At 50.7% G+C, this 14,364-nt stretch overlaps 1 protein-coding gene across 2 annotated transcripts in view; it reads right to left on the reverse strand.

Annotated features, from left to right (window-relative positions):
* Nucleotides 1–474: 474 nt before the first annotated feature.
* TEX264 (testis expressed 264, ER-phagy receptor) overlaps nucleotides 475–14,364 on the reverse strand; it is a 151,929-nt gene continuing 138,039 nt past the window's right edge. The window contains exon 6 of one of the 2 annotated variants that reach the window (XM_032791133.2): nucleotides 475–5,102. In XM_032791133.2, the coding sequence (XP_032647024.1) occupies nucleotides 4,786–5,102 (317 nt within the window). In that variant the 3' untranslated portion in view covers nucleotides 475–4,785. The remainder of the gene's footprint in view (nucleotides 5,103–14,364) is intronic. The other variant, XM_032791143.2, reaches the window with a different exon arrangement.

The following is a 14,364-nucleotide window of genomic DNA, read 5'->3' on the forward strand; positions in this document are numbered from 1 at the left end:
TTGCATATAGGGAGGAGCATGTGTACACACAGAGTCTCCATGTATAGGGAGGGATGTCTACACACGCATACAGTGTCCATGCATATAGGGAAGGGTGTACACACACATATACACAAAGTCTGTGCATACAGGGAGGGACGTGTACATACACACACTCAGTGTCCAAGCATACAGGAGGGGTACACACATACACACACACTTTTTGCATATAGGGAGGGGCATGTGTACACACACACACAAACACACACACACAGTCTCCATGTATAGGGAGGGATGGCTACATACGCATACAGTGTCCATGCATATAGGGAAGGGTTTACACAGACACACATATACACAGAGTCTGTGCATATAGGGAGGAGCGTGTACACACACACGGAGTCCATGCATACAGGGAGGGGTGCGTACGCACACACAATGGCCATGCATATAGGGAGGGCCGAACATAGACACGCAGAATTTTAAAGCAATAAATTCAAACAATGTGGGATTTGTTTTTAAATGGCAAATGGAAAGCCCCAGCACTGACAGCTCATCCTCCTTCACAGCAGGATTCACAAAAAAGCAGCAGTTACTGTGAAATGGAGCAGAATTACTTTTTTCTTTAAAATACAATATAACAGTGCTGCAGAGAGGGGATATTTCCATATGTCAGCAAAATCTGGGGGGAAGCACAGTGCATTTTCTATCAACACTCCTGCTGCTCCTTCCTCTGCATATGTACATGCCCTCACAGACCCAGAGAAACAGGTACAATCCCTGCATCCAAGCACACACAGACACGCACCTATACACACAGACATGCACACACGCCTGCATACAGGCACCCAGATATACATGTGTAGACCCCTACATGCACACACTCTTGCATATAGGTGCACATACAGACACACCTGCATACAGGCACCCAGACATGCACATACATCTGCATACAGGCAAAGACAGGTAACAGATACACACACACTTGCTCCCACAGTCTTTGGAAATGGCTGATACTTCATGAGTAAAATCTTCTCTCAGAGCTGGCAGCACTGAGGATCTGCTCTTCGATGCCCCAACTGATGCCCAGGGAACACCACTGCATGCCAAGCAGAAGCAGCTGGTGACGTTCAAGTAAATCCAGGGGCACCATCAGCCATTGCTATGTCACAGGGAACCAACTGAGTACAGCCAGCTGCAGTGAGACCTAGGTGGTCCTATAAGCCCTAAGACCTGCCACCAATAGCTGGGGCATTGTGCATGGTGATGCCACTTAGGAAAACCCTAAGCCCCAACCCAAGGGGTTAATCCCCAGCCAACTGTCTATATTCAGAAGATGTGTCTGCTCCAGCTTCTAAATGCAATGACCTTTGTGGGAGGGGGCAGGCAAAGCATCCTCCCAAAGCAAGGTGCTGTCTGCTGCCCATGTTGAGCACTACCTCTGAAACGCACCTCAAGCACTGGGACAGATTTATAGTGGTGTCAAACTAGGCTTTAGATGCAGCAACAAGAGCACAGAGGAGAGTCAACATGCAATGGGGAGAGCTGGCTGAGGGAGCAGAGCTGGCAGGCAGACCCACCAGGGCAAGGGGGATGACTCTGATAATTGCATCCCCACTGATTTCCCCCCAGGCTGAGTCGATGCTGAGGAACAAGGCAAGCCTGATGCACTGCTGAGGGCCAAACCCCATTCATGCAATATGGATCCAGATCCATTAACAAATGCCAAGCGAGACATTGATCCAAGACCCCCACAGGCAGGACGTGAGCAAAGCGAGCAGAAGCACTATGGGGAAGATCAACCCTTGCAAACCCCCTCCTCTCTCCCTTCCCGCTCTCAGTGCCTTCACTAAGTCACAGCCATAAAGCTTTGAAAACTCACAGCTCTTCTCTCATGGATCCCAGACTCCAAGCCATTTCCACTGTATCTCCATGGGCTTCAGGAGACTTACACCAGGGACAGATCTGGGGCAGAGCTTCATTTTAGATCCCTGAGGCAGATACATTAGACCCAAACCAATCTACAGGTTATGTCACCAGCAACAGATGGGCCTCATGGAATCTCCACTCCACCATGAGGACTCTTTTAAGATTTAGGGTTTTGCAGATAGCACAAGGGCAGAATGAATAGTACAACTCTCAGCTGTTATCAGACACGGTTTCTGCTACAACACATCATCAAGGAAAATCTAATGAAACCAAAATAGACCAATAACAGCATCCAGGAATTTCCAGCACTTGGACACCAGCTCCCCTCAAATACAGCACCTAGGAATCTGCAATGCTGGGATATTCCTGCAGCCCCTGGGCTGCAATGAATACTTCCTGTCTGTGCCACTACACTATGGCATCTAAGAACGACCAGCACTTAGCCCCAGCTGCACTGAGTCTCCTGGCTTCCATCCCTTGCACTAGCTCTGATACAGAGCCAGCACTGGCATGCTGTCCCCTGAGACTGAAGTAGTCCAGCTTCTTGTGCTAGAACAGGTGCTCCCAGTTTGGCCAGTTAAGGAGGGGGTAGCACCTGAGGGCTATAAAGTATCAGGGAGAATCTGAGGGGAGACCTGGTGAGAGAAAGACCTGGGAGTGAGAAGACAGGAAGTGGTCTTTGGGGAAAGCCACAGAGAGGCTCCCTGCAGGCTGTCCCTGGAAAGAGGGAAGAATTAGCAGAGAGCCTGTGGAGGGGCTGAGCCAGAGCTAGAACACCATGGCCAGAAAAGAAAGGAGAGGGCTGAAGGTTGAGACCAGTAGGTTGAGATGCCTGATGTAAGCCAGGACAGGCTGAGAATGAGGCATAGTGAGGAATGCTCGAGCCATACTGGAGAGCCAGAGTGTGGCGAAGCATGAAGGAGATGTATCAGAGAGCTGCGGCATGGCCAGGAAGGAAGGAGCTGTACTGGAGAGCTGGTGCGTGGCGAGAGAGGAAGAAACCATATCAGAGAGCTGGGGCAGGGCATGGGATGAAGGAGCTGTACCGAAGAGCTGGGGCATGGCGAGGGAGCTGTACTAGAGAGCAGGGGTATGGTGTGGGATGAAGGAGCCATACTGAAGAGCTGGGGCATGGCGAGGGAGGAAGGAGCCGTATTGGAGAGCTGGTGCATGGTGAGGGAGCCATACCGGAGAGCCGGGGCAAGGCAAGGAACACCAGAGCCCTGCTTGAGGTACTGTCTGAACTATGGTTGTGGGATTCGGTGCTGGGACTGGTTTTGTTAGGGTATCTGTGCACAGGGCTTTCTTTTTTAATCAGTTGACCTCACCACAGACATTGGTCCACAGAAGACTGTTTGGACTATTTCTGGGGATTCTGAAGGAGGGACACTGAGTCACATTGTGCCTTGACTTGCTGCAGGAGGGCGTTTCATGCAGGAGGCACCTTGTGACAGACACCATTGCATAACCTCTGCTCTATCACATCCAGCTGCCCCTCCTGCACAGACACTTCTATAGCACAACACAACACTCAAGAATCTGTAACCTAAACCAGGAAAGGACTTTGTTCCCCAAATCTATCACAAAGAACACGGACCAGCCCCCTGTGCACCCCAATCCCCTCCCCAAAGGAATATGTTCATTGAAAATACTCAAGGAGGCTGCAATAGATGATGCAAGCGTGTCTTTAGCAATGTCAAGCCCAGGACATGGTCTGGCTGGAAACAGGCTGGGAAAGGAGAGGTGGGAACAAGCAGGACAGGCAGTTGACTGGATCAGACTTCACGCTTGGAGATGAGGATCTGAGTGACAAATTGAGAGGTTTTATTCTAAGTGACTTTTGAAAGGGCTGGAGTCAGAGCAGCAACCCTAGACCTGAAGTTCTCTACCATAGCACAGGGGCAGCAGTGCTGGCTTTTCTTCGCTGCCTCTGCCAATATGCCTTTCCCTGACCTGGAAGGAGCATTTCTGGCCCTTAGGGAGTTCGGTCTCCATGGCCCTTTCACTCCTGGCCTGTTCAAACTGCTATGCAGGAGGCCAAGTGCCAGCAATGATAGTGATTTCAGTGACGGGGATATCTGCTCATCAAGGTCTGGATGGCATGGCTCCCACTGCATTTCACACAGCCCAGGTAAGCCGCTAAGAAACTTCAAACTTGGATCAGCTGGGAGCACCACTTTTGTTCCAAAAATCACTTGGAAACAATGCAAGTGCTAAGTGTGTGACTTGTTCAGCTCTCCATGGGGCCGGGTAACAGACAAGCCAACGCGTTAAAGGACAGAATCACAACGACCCTCCCCTTGAGCCCTCAAATCTCAGAGGAAAAGCATTTGCTTTATTACAGATCCCAAAAGCTTAACATCTGTTTCAGGAGAATGATTTTACATTGTATATTTCCTTTTCCCATGGAATAAAACCACTATCTGCTCTTTGGTGCCAGTCAATGTGTGTCTATATGGTGGAGAACCAGGCTGTCTTGAGGAGATGGAGGGCTGGAGCAGGGAGACAGGCAAAGGGAGAACGTTTCTCTCTCTCTCTCTCTCTCACACACACACACACCCCCCTCGTGCAGAGAGCTCACCACACATTTATACACACGCAGCCTGGAAGTACATTTCACTGCTCATCAAACAGACTGCACCCCCAGCTCTCTGCTACAGCACACAAGCGGGTGAAAGGCTCCTGGAGAACAGCTCCTAGCTATGCTCTCCCTTGGTGGAGCTGTCCTTCTTTGTAACAACCAGAACATCTATCTTCAGAGGACGGGGAGAGGGGCTCAATGGGAATCGATGACTGAAATCTCTTGGCTAGAGAGAAAGAAAACAGGACAGATCAGTTCCTTCCGACTAAAGGGGAGGAAGCTGGAAGGACTCTGGTTTATTCTTCACCCCTCTCTTTCTCCAGAGCAGTGGGCTCCTTAGCCCACTTGGCCTTTGTGGTCTCCTGCTCCTCGGCATAGCCCAGGTCAGAAGGCTGCCCTGCCGACCCATCACCATTGCCTTCCAGATCCAGCTCCTCGAAGGAGGAGCCACTGGCCCCTGACTCGCTGTAGCTGTGCTCGCTGTGATTGTCCAGTTCATCCCGCCCGCGGCCAGCTGCGAAGGGGGACAGGAAGGAGGTGGCCACCGAAGTCTCTCTGCTATCGGTCGTGGCCTCCAGGCTGATGGAGCTCGTCTCGCTCAGGGTATCAGCCCCTTTTGAAGAGAAGAGGAACAGGTTAACGTGGAGGGGAAGGAGAGAGCAAGGCAGAGCTCATGGGGTGCAGGGCTGAACACAGAAGCGAAGAGAAGGCTGTTGCTACATCCCTATGCTTGAAGACTTTATTCACCTTGTTTTCCATTGCACATCCCCCCACTGAAGAAACTTCCCATACAGTGATCCCCATCAGTAAGAGATCTACCAATCAGATTAACCCCAGAAAAACTATGCGACTCCTCTAGTCTTTCCCCCAGGGAGGGGCAGGCCAAAGGAATTTATGCAAAAGGAATCAATAACTGTCTCCACTGCAGAAAACGCCAGTGAGTGCATATTGCTATATCATCACCCCACTCAGCTCCATACCAAACTCCTGGGGACTGTGTGGGAGGTTATGACTGGTATGTGGCTCCCAAAGGCCATCTATGTTGTATTCTGGTGTACCTATGGTACCCATACCAGACTGGACCATTAGGAGGACAAAGTAGAGATAAAAGGTTCTAGCCAGCAAGTCCTCTGGCCCATCAACACTCACTATAAAGCACCAAAATATAGAGAGTGCATGGTAGTAACCAGCTACAAAGTCCTGTGCTGATGTAGGAGCTCACATTCCCAGAGTAGCATTAATTCAGCCACAGTGAACATGCTGGACAAAGTACATTTAATCCTTAGAGCTTCAGGAAGAGACCAGTGACCTGTGATAACTTGTTCCAGTCTCTCTCCTTCACTATGTCCTGCTCGAGCCCCAGCTCCATCTCTCCTCCTTCCCTATTGCAAATGATACCCCTATCCAATGCCCTAGCCCCTCCTATTCCCCCTCCTCCCTGTGAGCATCAAGAGTGCCTTTCTGGCCCCTCCCCAGGCAATCAGAACCTTCTGCTCTTCAGACTCCTTCCCATGCAAAGGACACTGCCCTGGCTCTAGGCTAGCATGCCCCTGCTGTGAGCTGCCTGCCCCATGCAGGTTCCTCAGTGGGAGTGAGGTGAGGAAATGCAGGGCTAGGCTGGCTTGGACGGGAGGCACCACAGTGTAGGACACGCTCCAGCTTAGCGTGCTGAGCAGGCCCCTCCCTTCTCTCAACCACAGACTCCTCCCCCTCCTTGGCACAGGACCCCCAACACCTCACCTCTCAGGAAACTGGCCACCCTGCAGGTGCAAAACACCTCAGGACTATCCAGGACCATAAGGGTTCACAGTCAAACTGGGAAGCCCCAAAACCACGCCAGTGCAAAGACCCATGAGTAGACATTCCTAGGAGAACCTGAACTTTGGCTTTTCTCTGAACCACTTTGTGTTTACATCGACCATCGTAATGTTGCATTAACACAGATGTTTGTATTTCATTTTCTTGGATTTTTTTAAGCCAAAAAGGAAATGACAACATTGCTGCAGCATTATGGGCATGCTTTCTACAGCTCCATTCACTGCACCCTTAGATGAGATGCGCATGAACCAGAACTGGGGAGAAACATTGGTTATGCTTTTCCACATGGTAAGCAACAGCCCTGTCTTCAGAGACAGGGCTAGCCCTTCCTGTTTCCCCAGGGATGCTGCAGTGCAGAGTGAAATGACTGTACCCCGGAGGAACACACTTAAATGCCAGCTGAGACACTGTATGCTGCCTGGGCATGAATGGAACTGCTCAGAACTTCATCATCTTCAAAATGAGTGAAAGTCACTCTCATTGGATGGCTGAAAGAACTGTGTGAAGAATGATCTGGATCTCAGATCTTGTCTACCTGGGGAAACTGACTAATGTAGCTATTGCAGAATAACCTAGTCTAGAACAGCTGCCTGTGTGGACACACTACTCCAGAATAAAGGTGATTTCATAGTTACTCCAGAAGAGCTAGGCTGGTCAACAAAAAATATTAAAGATCTAGAAAACATGACCTATGAGGAAAGACTGAAAAAATTGGGTTTGTTTAGTCTGGAAAAGAGAAGACAGAGAGGGTACACAATAGCAGTTTTCAAGTACATAAAAGGTTGTTACAAGGAGGGAGAAAAATTGTTCTCCTTAACCTCTGAGGATAGGACAAGAAGCAATAGGCTTAAATTGCAGCAAGGGCGGTTTAGGTTGAACGTCACGAAAAACTTTCTAACTATCAGGGTGGTTAAGCACTGGAATAAATGGCCTATGGAGGCTGTGGAATCTCCATCATTGGGGATTTTTAAGAGCAGATTTGACAAACACCTGTCAGGGATGGTCTAGATAATACTTAGTCCTGCCTTGAGTGCAGGGGACTGGACTAGACGACCTCTCGAGGTCCCTTCCAGTTCTATGATTCTTCAGCTGACTGGTCAGAGGTCTAGTGTTTGAAGCAGCAGATTACAACCAATCAAAGGCACCATAGTTTGCACTGCTATCTAAGGCGCTCTCCAGGCTTTAGTTAAACCTCGCAATATCCTGGGGTGGGGAGGGGACGCAGAGGCACCAAGCAGGGAAATGACTTGCCCAGGACCCCAGAGTGAGTCAGTGGCAGAGCTGGGAGTGGAGTCTAGGCTACCTGGCACCCACTACTGTGCTTCCGCCACAAGACCTTGCTTCTCCCACAAGCTCTGTCCTTGATGCCCCATCTGTGTGACCAGCTGACGAGCCTGGTGCGTGCAAGGTCACAAACTGATGCAGCTATGCACTGCACGGAGTGTGGAAATATACCCATCACTATGCACTGAGGACAGGGTGAAGTGTATTGGCCTGAATGTGTGTCCCACTGCTCTCGACTGGAGGGAATTTGCCTGGCTAAGCTACTGACGCTGCTCCTTGGGCTCTGTTCCCAGAGGTGAGAAGTCCTGTGCTTGGCTCCTCATGTTACATAGGTCATATGTGGATCTTGAAAGATCTTCTAGGGGAGGCCAGCCATGCAGCTGGTGTTCAGGGCTGGTTTGAAAGACTGGCAAAGGAGGTCACTTCTTCCTTCTCGAAACATGTCTTGAACATGTCAGTGAAATGAACAGTGATCTCACTGAATTCCCTAGCATCCATCCACGCAGCTGCTGCTAGATCTGTCATGGGCTGCCCACACAGCCCTGCCAATGCCCTTCAATCTCACTGCAGCCTCTCCCCCCTCAGATATTCAACCCTGGCCCCTGCCCCGAGCCTGAAAACTTGGCAGTGCAAAACTAGGCTCCTGTGAGGTGGCAGTAATTCTGAGTTACTGTGCTCGGCAGCTCCCTTCTCCCTTACTCCCCCTCCAGCTTCCACAAAGAGGAACAGAAACTCCCACCTGCCCTGGAGCCATGAGCACTTTCAAAGGCTCCGTTCATTCCTGGGATGCATTTTGGCATTAGGTCCGGCTCCCCGCACTTCCACTAAAGCAGGCTCCCTCCCCACCCCTTTGCAGTCTCGCACAGGGGACAGCGCCACTTGTATTTCAGTAACCCAGCGTGCCTAATGCTTTCCCCGTCTCCGGGCAGTCCGGAGAGGACAATAACTGTTTCATGGTACAGCTGCCCTCTCCTTTCGCTCCAGTTCTCTAAGTGTAGGCCCTTTCGGACATGGTGCCGCCCTCAGAGAAGAATCCTGTGCATGCACATCCACGGGGCACTGTGATGCCTGCCCCGGATGGCGTCCTGCCCCCATATCAGGATGCTATGCCTTGCCATAAAGAAGGGGCAAAAAGAGTAGGTATAAAGGGATAGATCAGGTCCGTGGGGGGTGGGGGGGACACTGCATGGCTTCTAGTATTCTAGGGCACATCCATTAGTGCAGACAGACATGGGAAGAGTTTGGGCGGCAGCCAGGGGCAGAGTCTACATACTCATCCAGGCCTTGATGCTCATTGCTGGCAGCAATAATTCCATACAACAAAACTATGTTCCAAGTCTATTATTAAGATGATTAAAGTCAAGTGCTTAAGAGCTGGGAAACAGGAAAGCATGAGAGTGCCCCCCTTGTGTTGGCTTTATGATACAGTCTTGATTCACATGATTACACGCTCTTTTCCCGCAGGAACTCGCCTCCTTTGTTGCAGATGTTGGAAGGTGTGCAGTGAATGAGACAGGGGACAGCATCTTGAACTGGATACCTAATCATTGAGGCAACCAAAATTAGGGAGCACGTCTACAAATTCTAGCCTCAGTCTCTGTACCTCAGTTTCCCAGCTATAAAGGGGGGAATGATAATCACACTTTTCTATCACACACAAGAGTCGGGAAAATAAATTCATTAATGTTTGCAAGGCCCTCAGATATTAGAGTGCTGAGCTCAAAAGAAAAGCCCACGAGAAATGAATAATCAGATTGTGTGTGGATGGTGTGTAAGAAAGAAGGTAAAGGGCCACTCATTGCATGAGGAGGGTAAAAAGACACTGGGACCCTGTGAAAATAACAGAACATGATCATATAAGTAAAAACTGTAGTATATGCACAAAGGGCAGAGTTAAGGGTACATGGGCAACCTTAATTCTGTCAATTCCATATTTTTGAGTGCTTGATTTTGTAACCTCAACAACATTCTTTTAACACAGTTTTGTTGAATGTTATTTTTTACACACACACCCCCACACACCCATTCCAGTACATACCAATATGTATGTTAGTTTGAGAGGATCTCAGGTCAGAAGCTCAGAGTATATGGAGTAAATGTGAAATTTATAAAAGCAAAGATTCAGTAAAATTGACAATTCTGCCATGTGTCTGGGTCCAGTGGGCTGCTCTCTGCTGGTCTGCTCTTATCGGCATCCACAGCCAGAACTAGTTCCACATCCTCTTCTCCCCCTCCAACTCTGCAGCCATGAACCTGCCCAGCCCATCCTGCTGCAGTCGCCTAAGAACCCCCAGCCATTTCCCCAGCTAATACTTCCCCCATGATGCCAAGCTGGAAGCATGAGGACTCTGGCACCAGGAGCACGAAGAGACATGGATCCTTTAAGAGTCTCCCCCACCTGATCCTTCCAGCCAGCAGATTTGTCAATAGCCATCAAGCATGGGCCGCTCTCCCTGCATTGAGCAGGCACTGTCGATGCAGAATCAATTAAATGAATGGATTCAGAGATCATGGCTTGGTCTGGGGCTATCTGAGGGGCTTGGAGAAATTCAGCCCCTGTCACAGGCCCAGTGAAAGAGCCTGGCTAGCACACCCCAGCTGACACAGCAGATTTCATGAGTTTGGACAATGCTGCCCCCTTTTGTTTCCTTCCTTCAGCTCCACCCACGCCAAGTTCCCCAGGCAGCAGGGAGTTGGGACCATGCAATCCCCACTCCATGGTGCTCCTTTGGTCAATTGGGGGGGATGATGTCCCAGGTCACTGGCAAATGGCTAGGTATGTCATGGTACCTGGTCTAAACAGTATTTGGTCCTGCCATGAGGGCAAGGGATTGGACTCGATGACCTCTCGAGGTCTCTTCCAGCCCTACAATCTATGAACCTGCACTTCCAGAGAGCTGGGGACTGGGCTGTGCCCAGGATATGCCAGCACTTCGGCCAAGGGCTCATTATACTCTCCTCCTTTGGCTAAGCATAAAGTTTCATGTTCCTCATTACTCCTCCTCCCAACTGGGCTCAAAGGACAGCTCCGGCCTCTTCCCAGCACAGACTGCCGCTGTTTGCTGGATTCCTGAGCACTCAGCTTGGAGCAAGGCTGGGAATCCAAACAAGGAGGCTGCCCATGAACCCTCAGCGATTTTCAAAATCTTGGTCCTGGCTTTTAGCTTAAAACCTCAGAAAAGTCTACAGTACAATCTCGGGGGTGAGCACACGCCTGCCTTTGGGCCCTGTGGACATGGCTTGGCACAGGGCACAAAAGAGGAGGAGTGTAGGAGGATCGAAGTAGAGTCCATATTTAAAAAAAAACAAAAACCCTGTGCAGTTGGCAAATTCCGTTTAGGGCAGGAATAGTAGGGGGGCTTTAGGTCAGGACAGAGTGGCAGGGGCAGTGCTGTGCGGGGAGCTCAGGACCAGAGCAGCAGGCAGTCAAAGGGCAGGGCTGAGAGGCCCTGGCAGAGCTGTGTGGGGACCACAGGACAGGAGCAGTGAGAAGTCAAAGGGCAGGGCTGAGTAGCACTGGCACAGCTGTGCAGGGAGCTCAGGACTGGAGCAGTGGGTGGTTGAAGGGCAGGGCTGCTGGCTGGCAGTGTTGTGCGGGGAGCCCACAGCTGGAGCAGTGGGCAGTCGAAGGGCAGGGCTGAGTGGCAAGGCAGAGCTCTGCAGGGAGCCCAGGACCAGAGCAGCAGGCAGTCGAAGGGCAGAGCTGAGGGGCACTGGCAGAGCTGTGTGGGGAGCCCAGGACCAGGGCAGAAGACAGTCGAAGGGCAGAGCTGAGGGGCACTGGCAGAGCTGTGCTGGGAGGCCAGGACCAGAGTAGCAGGCAGTTGAAGGGCAGGGCTGAGGGGCACTGCCAGAGCTGTGGGGCACTGCCAGAGCTGTGCGGGGAGGCCAGGACCAGAGCAGCAGGCAGTCGAAGGGCAGGGCTGAGGGGCACTGCCAGAGCTGTGGGGCACTGCCAGAGCTGTGCGGGGAGGCCAGGACCAGAGCAGCAGGCAGTCGAAGAGCAGGGCTGAGGGGCACTGGTAGAGCTGTGCGGGGAGCCCAGGACCAGAGCAGCAGGCAGTCGAAGGGCAGGGCTGAGGGGCACTGGCAGAGCTGTGTGGGGAGCCCAGAACTGGAGCAGCAGGGCTGAGGGTGCAGTGCCCAGGCCTGTGGTGCATTGACACAGCTGTAGCGGGAAGCTTGCTTAGCACCAGTCTTTTCTTTGCCTGTCTCCAGGCAGAGCTATTAGCGTCTCAAAGCCATGAGCACAGCACCAACTCATCTTAAAAAGCTGGTTTGCTGTGCGCGTCTGTCATGTGAAGCCAGCAATGTTCTTTCCAAATAAAATTCCACAGGTAATTGCTGCCCAAGGAGACTGGTGCCCATTGGAAAACTACAGAGAGGCAAGGGTAGGGAGGGAGCAGTTAGGACAGCAGAGTACTGAGTGCAGGCAATACGTGTCCCTGATTCCTGGGAGAGAGCTGTGAGCACAAGCAGCAACGTAGTTCCTTTCCTGGGGTAGGGGTGTCTGCCAAGCCCTGGAAGTACAAAAATACTTAGCAACAAACACACTCTAGAAGATGGGACCCTGCGCAATTCATGCTTGTAGGACTCCCAAGCAGGCACTTGGAGAGGGGCTGAGACCCAGCAAAACTCATTTCATATGGGAGCCCAGGGCAGTCAGCCAACTAGCCACTCAGAGATGCACTAAAATGCTGATCCAGAAGCAGGCAGTCTGCCAGGAGGAGAGGGGCCAAAATAAATTTGGGCAGATGGTTAATTCTGCTGATTTCCACCAAGAAGAAAAAGTTATAACAACAAAATCATCATCACAGTCGAGCCCTTCTGGGTCCCTTTTCCTCTGAATCACGCGCTGGCTCTAGTTCGTTGCTGTCGGGCCCCGAATGACACTTGAGAACCCTTATCCTGCTCTGATTCTGAGCCGCATCCCCAGATTGCTGTCTCCACAATTGCACGGCCTCTGCCCCAGATCACCAACTCCATCATGTGTCCCCTTCCCCAGCCCCCTGTCTCTACCATCCACACCCCTACCTCCATCTCCATGATCTGTGTCCCCATCTCCAGGTTGCCATCTCTGCATCCCAAACCCCAGTCCCTTGCTCACTCTCTCAGTCGTTTGGAGGACAACACAATTAAAGAGCTGAGAAAGACTCAAGTGCGTCAGGTTAAAAACAGACTTAGTGCTGTCACCAGGGCAACTGGCTGGATGACAAAACCTGCCTGGAAAAAATTAATCATTGTTAATTATGACATCACTTTGAGTTGTGACAACAGCAACAAACAGGAGCCTGTAGGGAAGGGACAGACTGCCCCTGTACTAGAGCAATTGCGTGTAGATTTCTCCATTTTAGAGTCTATCCTGTCTCTTCACTTTGAGGAACCTTCCTCCAAGGGACTCCTGAACCATCCATTGACACTCTATCAACAATCACAAACCTAGAGCTCTTCCTCTGAGCTGGTCTTGTTACTAACCTAGGGGCTTTCCCAGCTCTGCCACAGTCTCAGTATGTGACCTTGTCTACAAAATGGGGATAATAATACACACAACCTCAGAGGGGATGTGAGAAAATTAATTAATGTTTATAAAGTGCTTTGAGATCCTCAGATGGAAGGCACAAGAGCCAAGCGCTATGTGTGATCCTACACTCTCCTGAGACTGTAATGCACAGATCCTCAAAGGTATTTAGGTTTCTAATTCCCTTTGAAATCAATGGGGGTTAGGCACCTAAATCCTTTTGAAGAGCTGCTGGAGCATAGACCACTGGCCCCGACTCTCCTCACGTTTACACCGGCTTTACTCTGATGTAAATCCACCAATTTCAGTGGAGATACTCCTGATTTACCTGGCAAGAGAGGTGAACCAGGTCCCTGTGTGTGTGTGTGTGTCAAGCGCCATGCACATTGATGGTGTTGCCAATAACATTACTGAGGATGGAAATGATATCTGGCAGTTGTTAATATCCACACCGGCTCCCTCTTCTCCCAACAGCGCAAAGAACTGTCCAAGGTACACGTGTAAATCTCGATGCATAGCGACTCCAGCAAGGGGGAAGGAACCCTAATGGAGATATCCCTTCCTGTATGGCACACTAACCCCCCGGGCTGGAAATGCCACTGTCATGGTGATCTGATAGATATACAGCCTCTCTCAAGGCTCCCAGCATTTTACAGGATTACATTCTAAATCCACCCGAGAATCACTTCACATCGCCCACCTCCAGGCTGGGATGGAGCAGCTGCTTAGCAGCACCCAGCAACACCACACTGCCAATTTAGGGGAAGGAAGGGAAGTAGCTAATCAAATTCAAGTACCAGGGAGAGTTTAAGAAAGCAGAATGCAGTTACCTCCACTGCAAATGTGCAAGGGGCGACACTGGAAATATTACTGATCACGACTTATCAGCACTTAGCACCAAAGCAGGGTGCCCCATATGCACTGGCTCAGAAGTGACTCAAAGGGCAGAGCGCCACCTACTGAATTGCCACCATTGCTGCCTGTAGCAGCTTCGCTTTCCTTGAGGATCTCCCACCAGCCCCTGCCATGAGCTAAGAGAGCCTGAGGTATCTGAAGAGATTGCAGCCCAAGGTGGCCTGGCTGCAGGTATGGATTTAAAAATAATAATAATAATGGGGGAAAACTGGCAGATGGTTCAAAGCAGTGATGAAAATCAGTTGAAATTGATTTTTTCTTTTTTCCGGCTGAAAGACCGGGCTGAGCAGTTGTGGAAGAAGGTGGCGTCATCGAATATTTTTCTAAAAACTCCATTAAA

The sequence above is a fragment of the Chelonoidis abingdonii genome, chromosome 16 (genome assembly GCF_003597395.2).
Source record: "Chelonoidis abingdonii isolate Lonesome George chromosome 16, CheloAbing_2.0, whole genome shotgun sequence".
NCBI lineage: Eukaryota > Metazoa > Chordata > Testudines > Testudinidae > Chelonoidis > Chelonoidis abingdonii.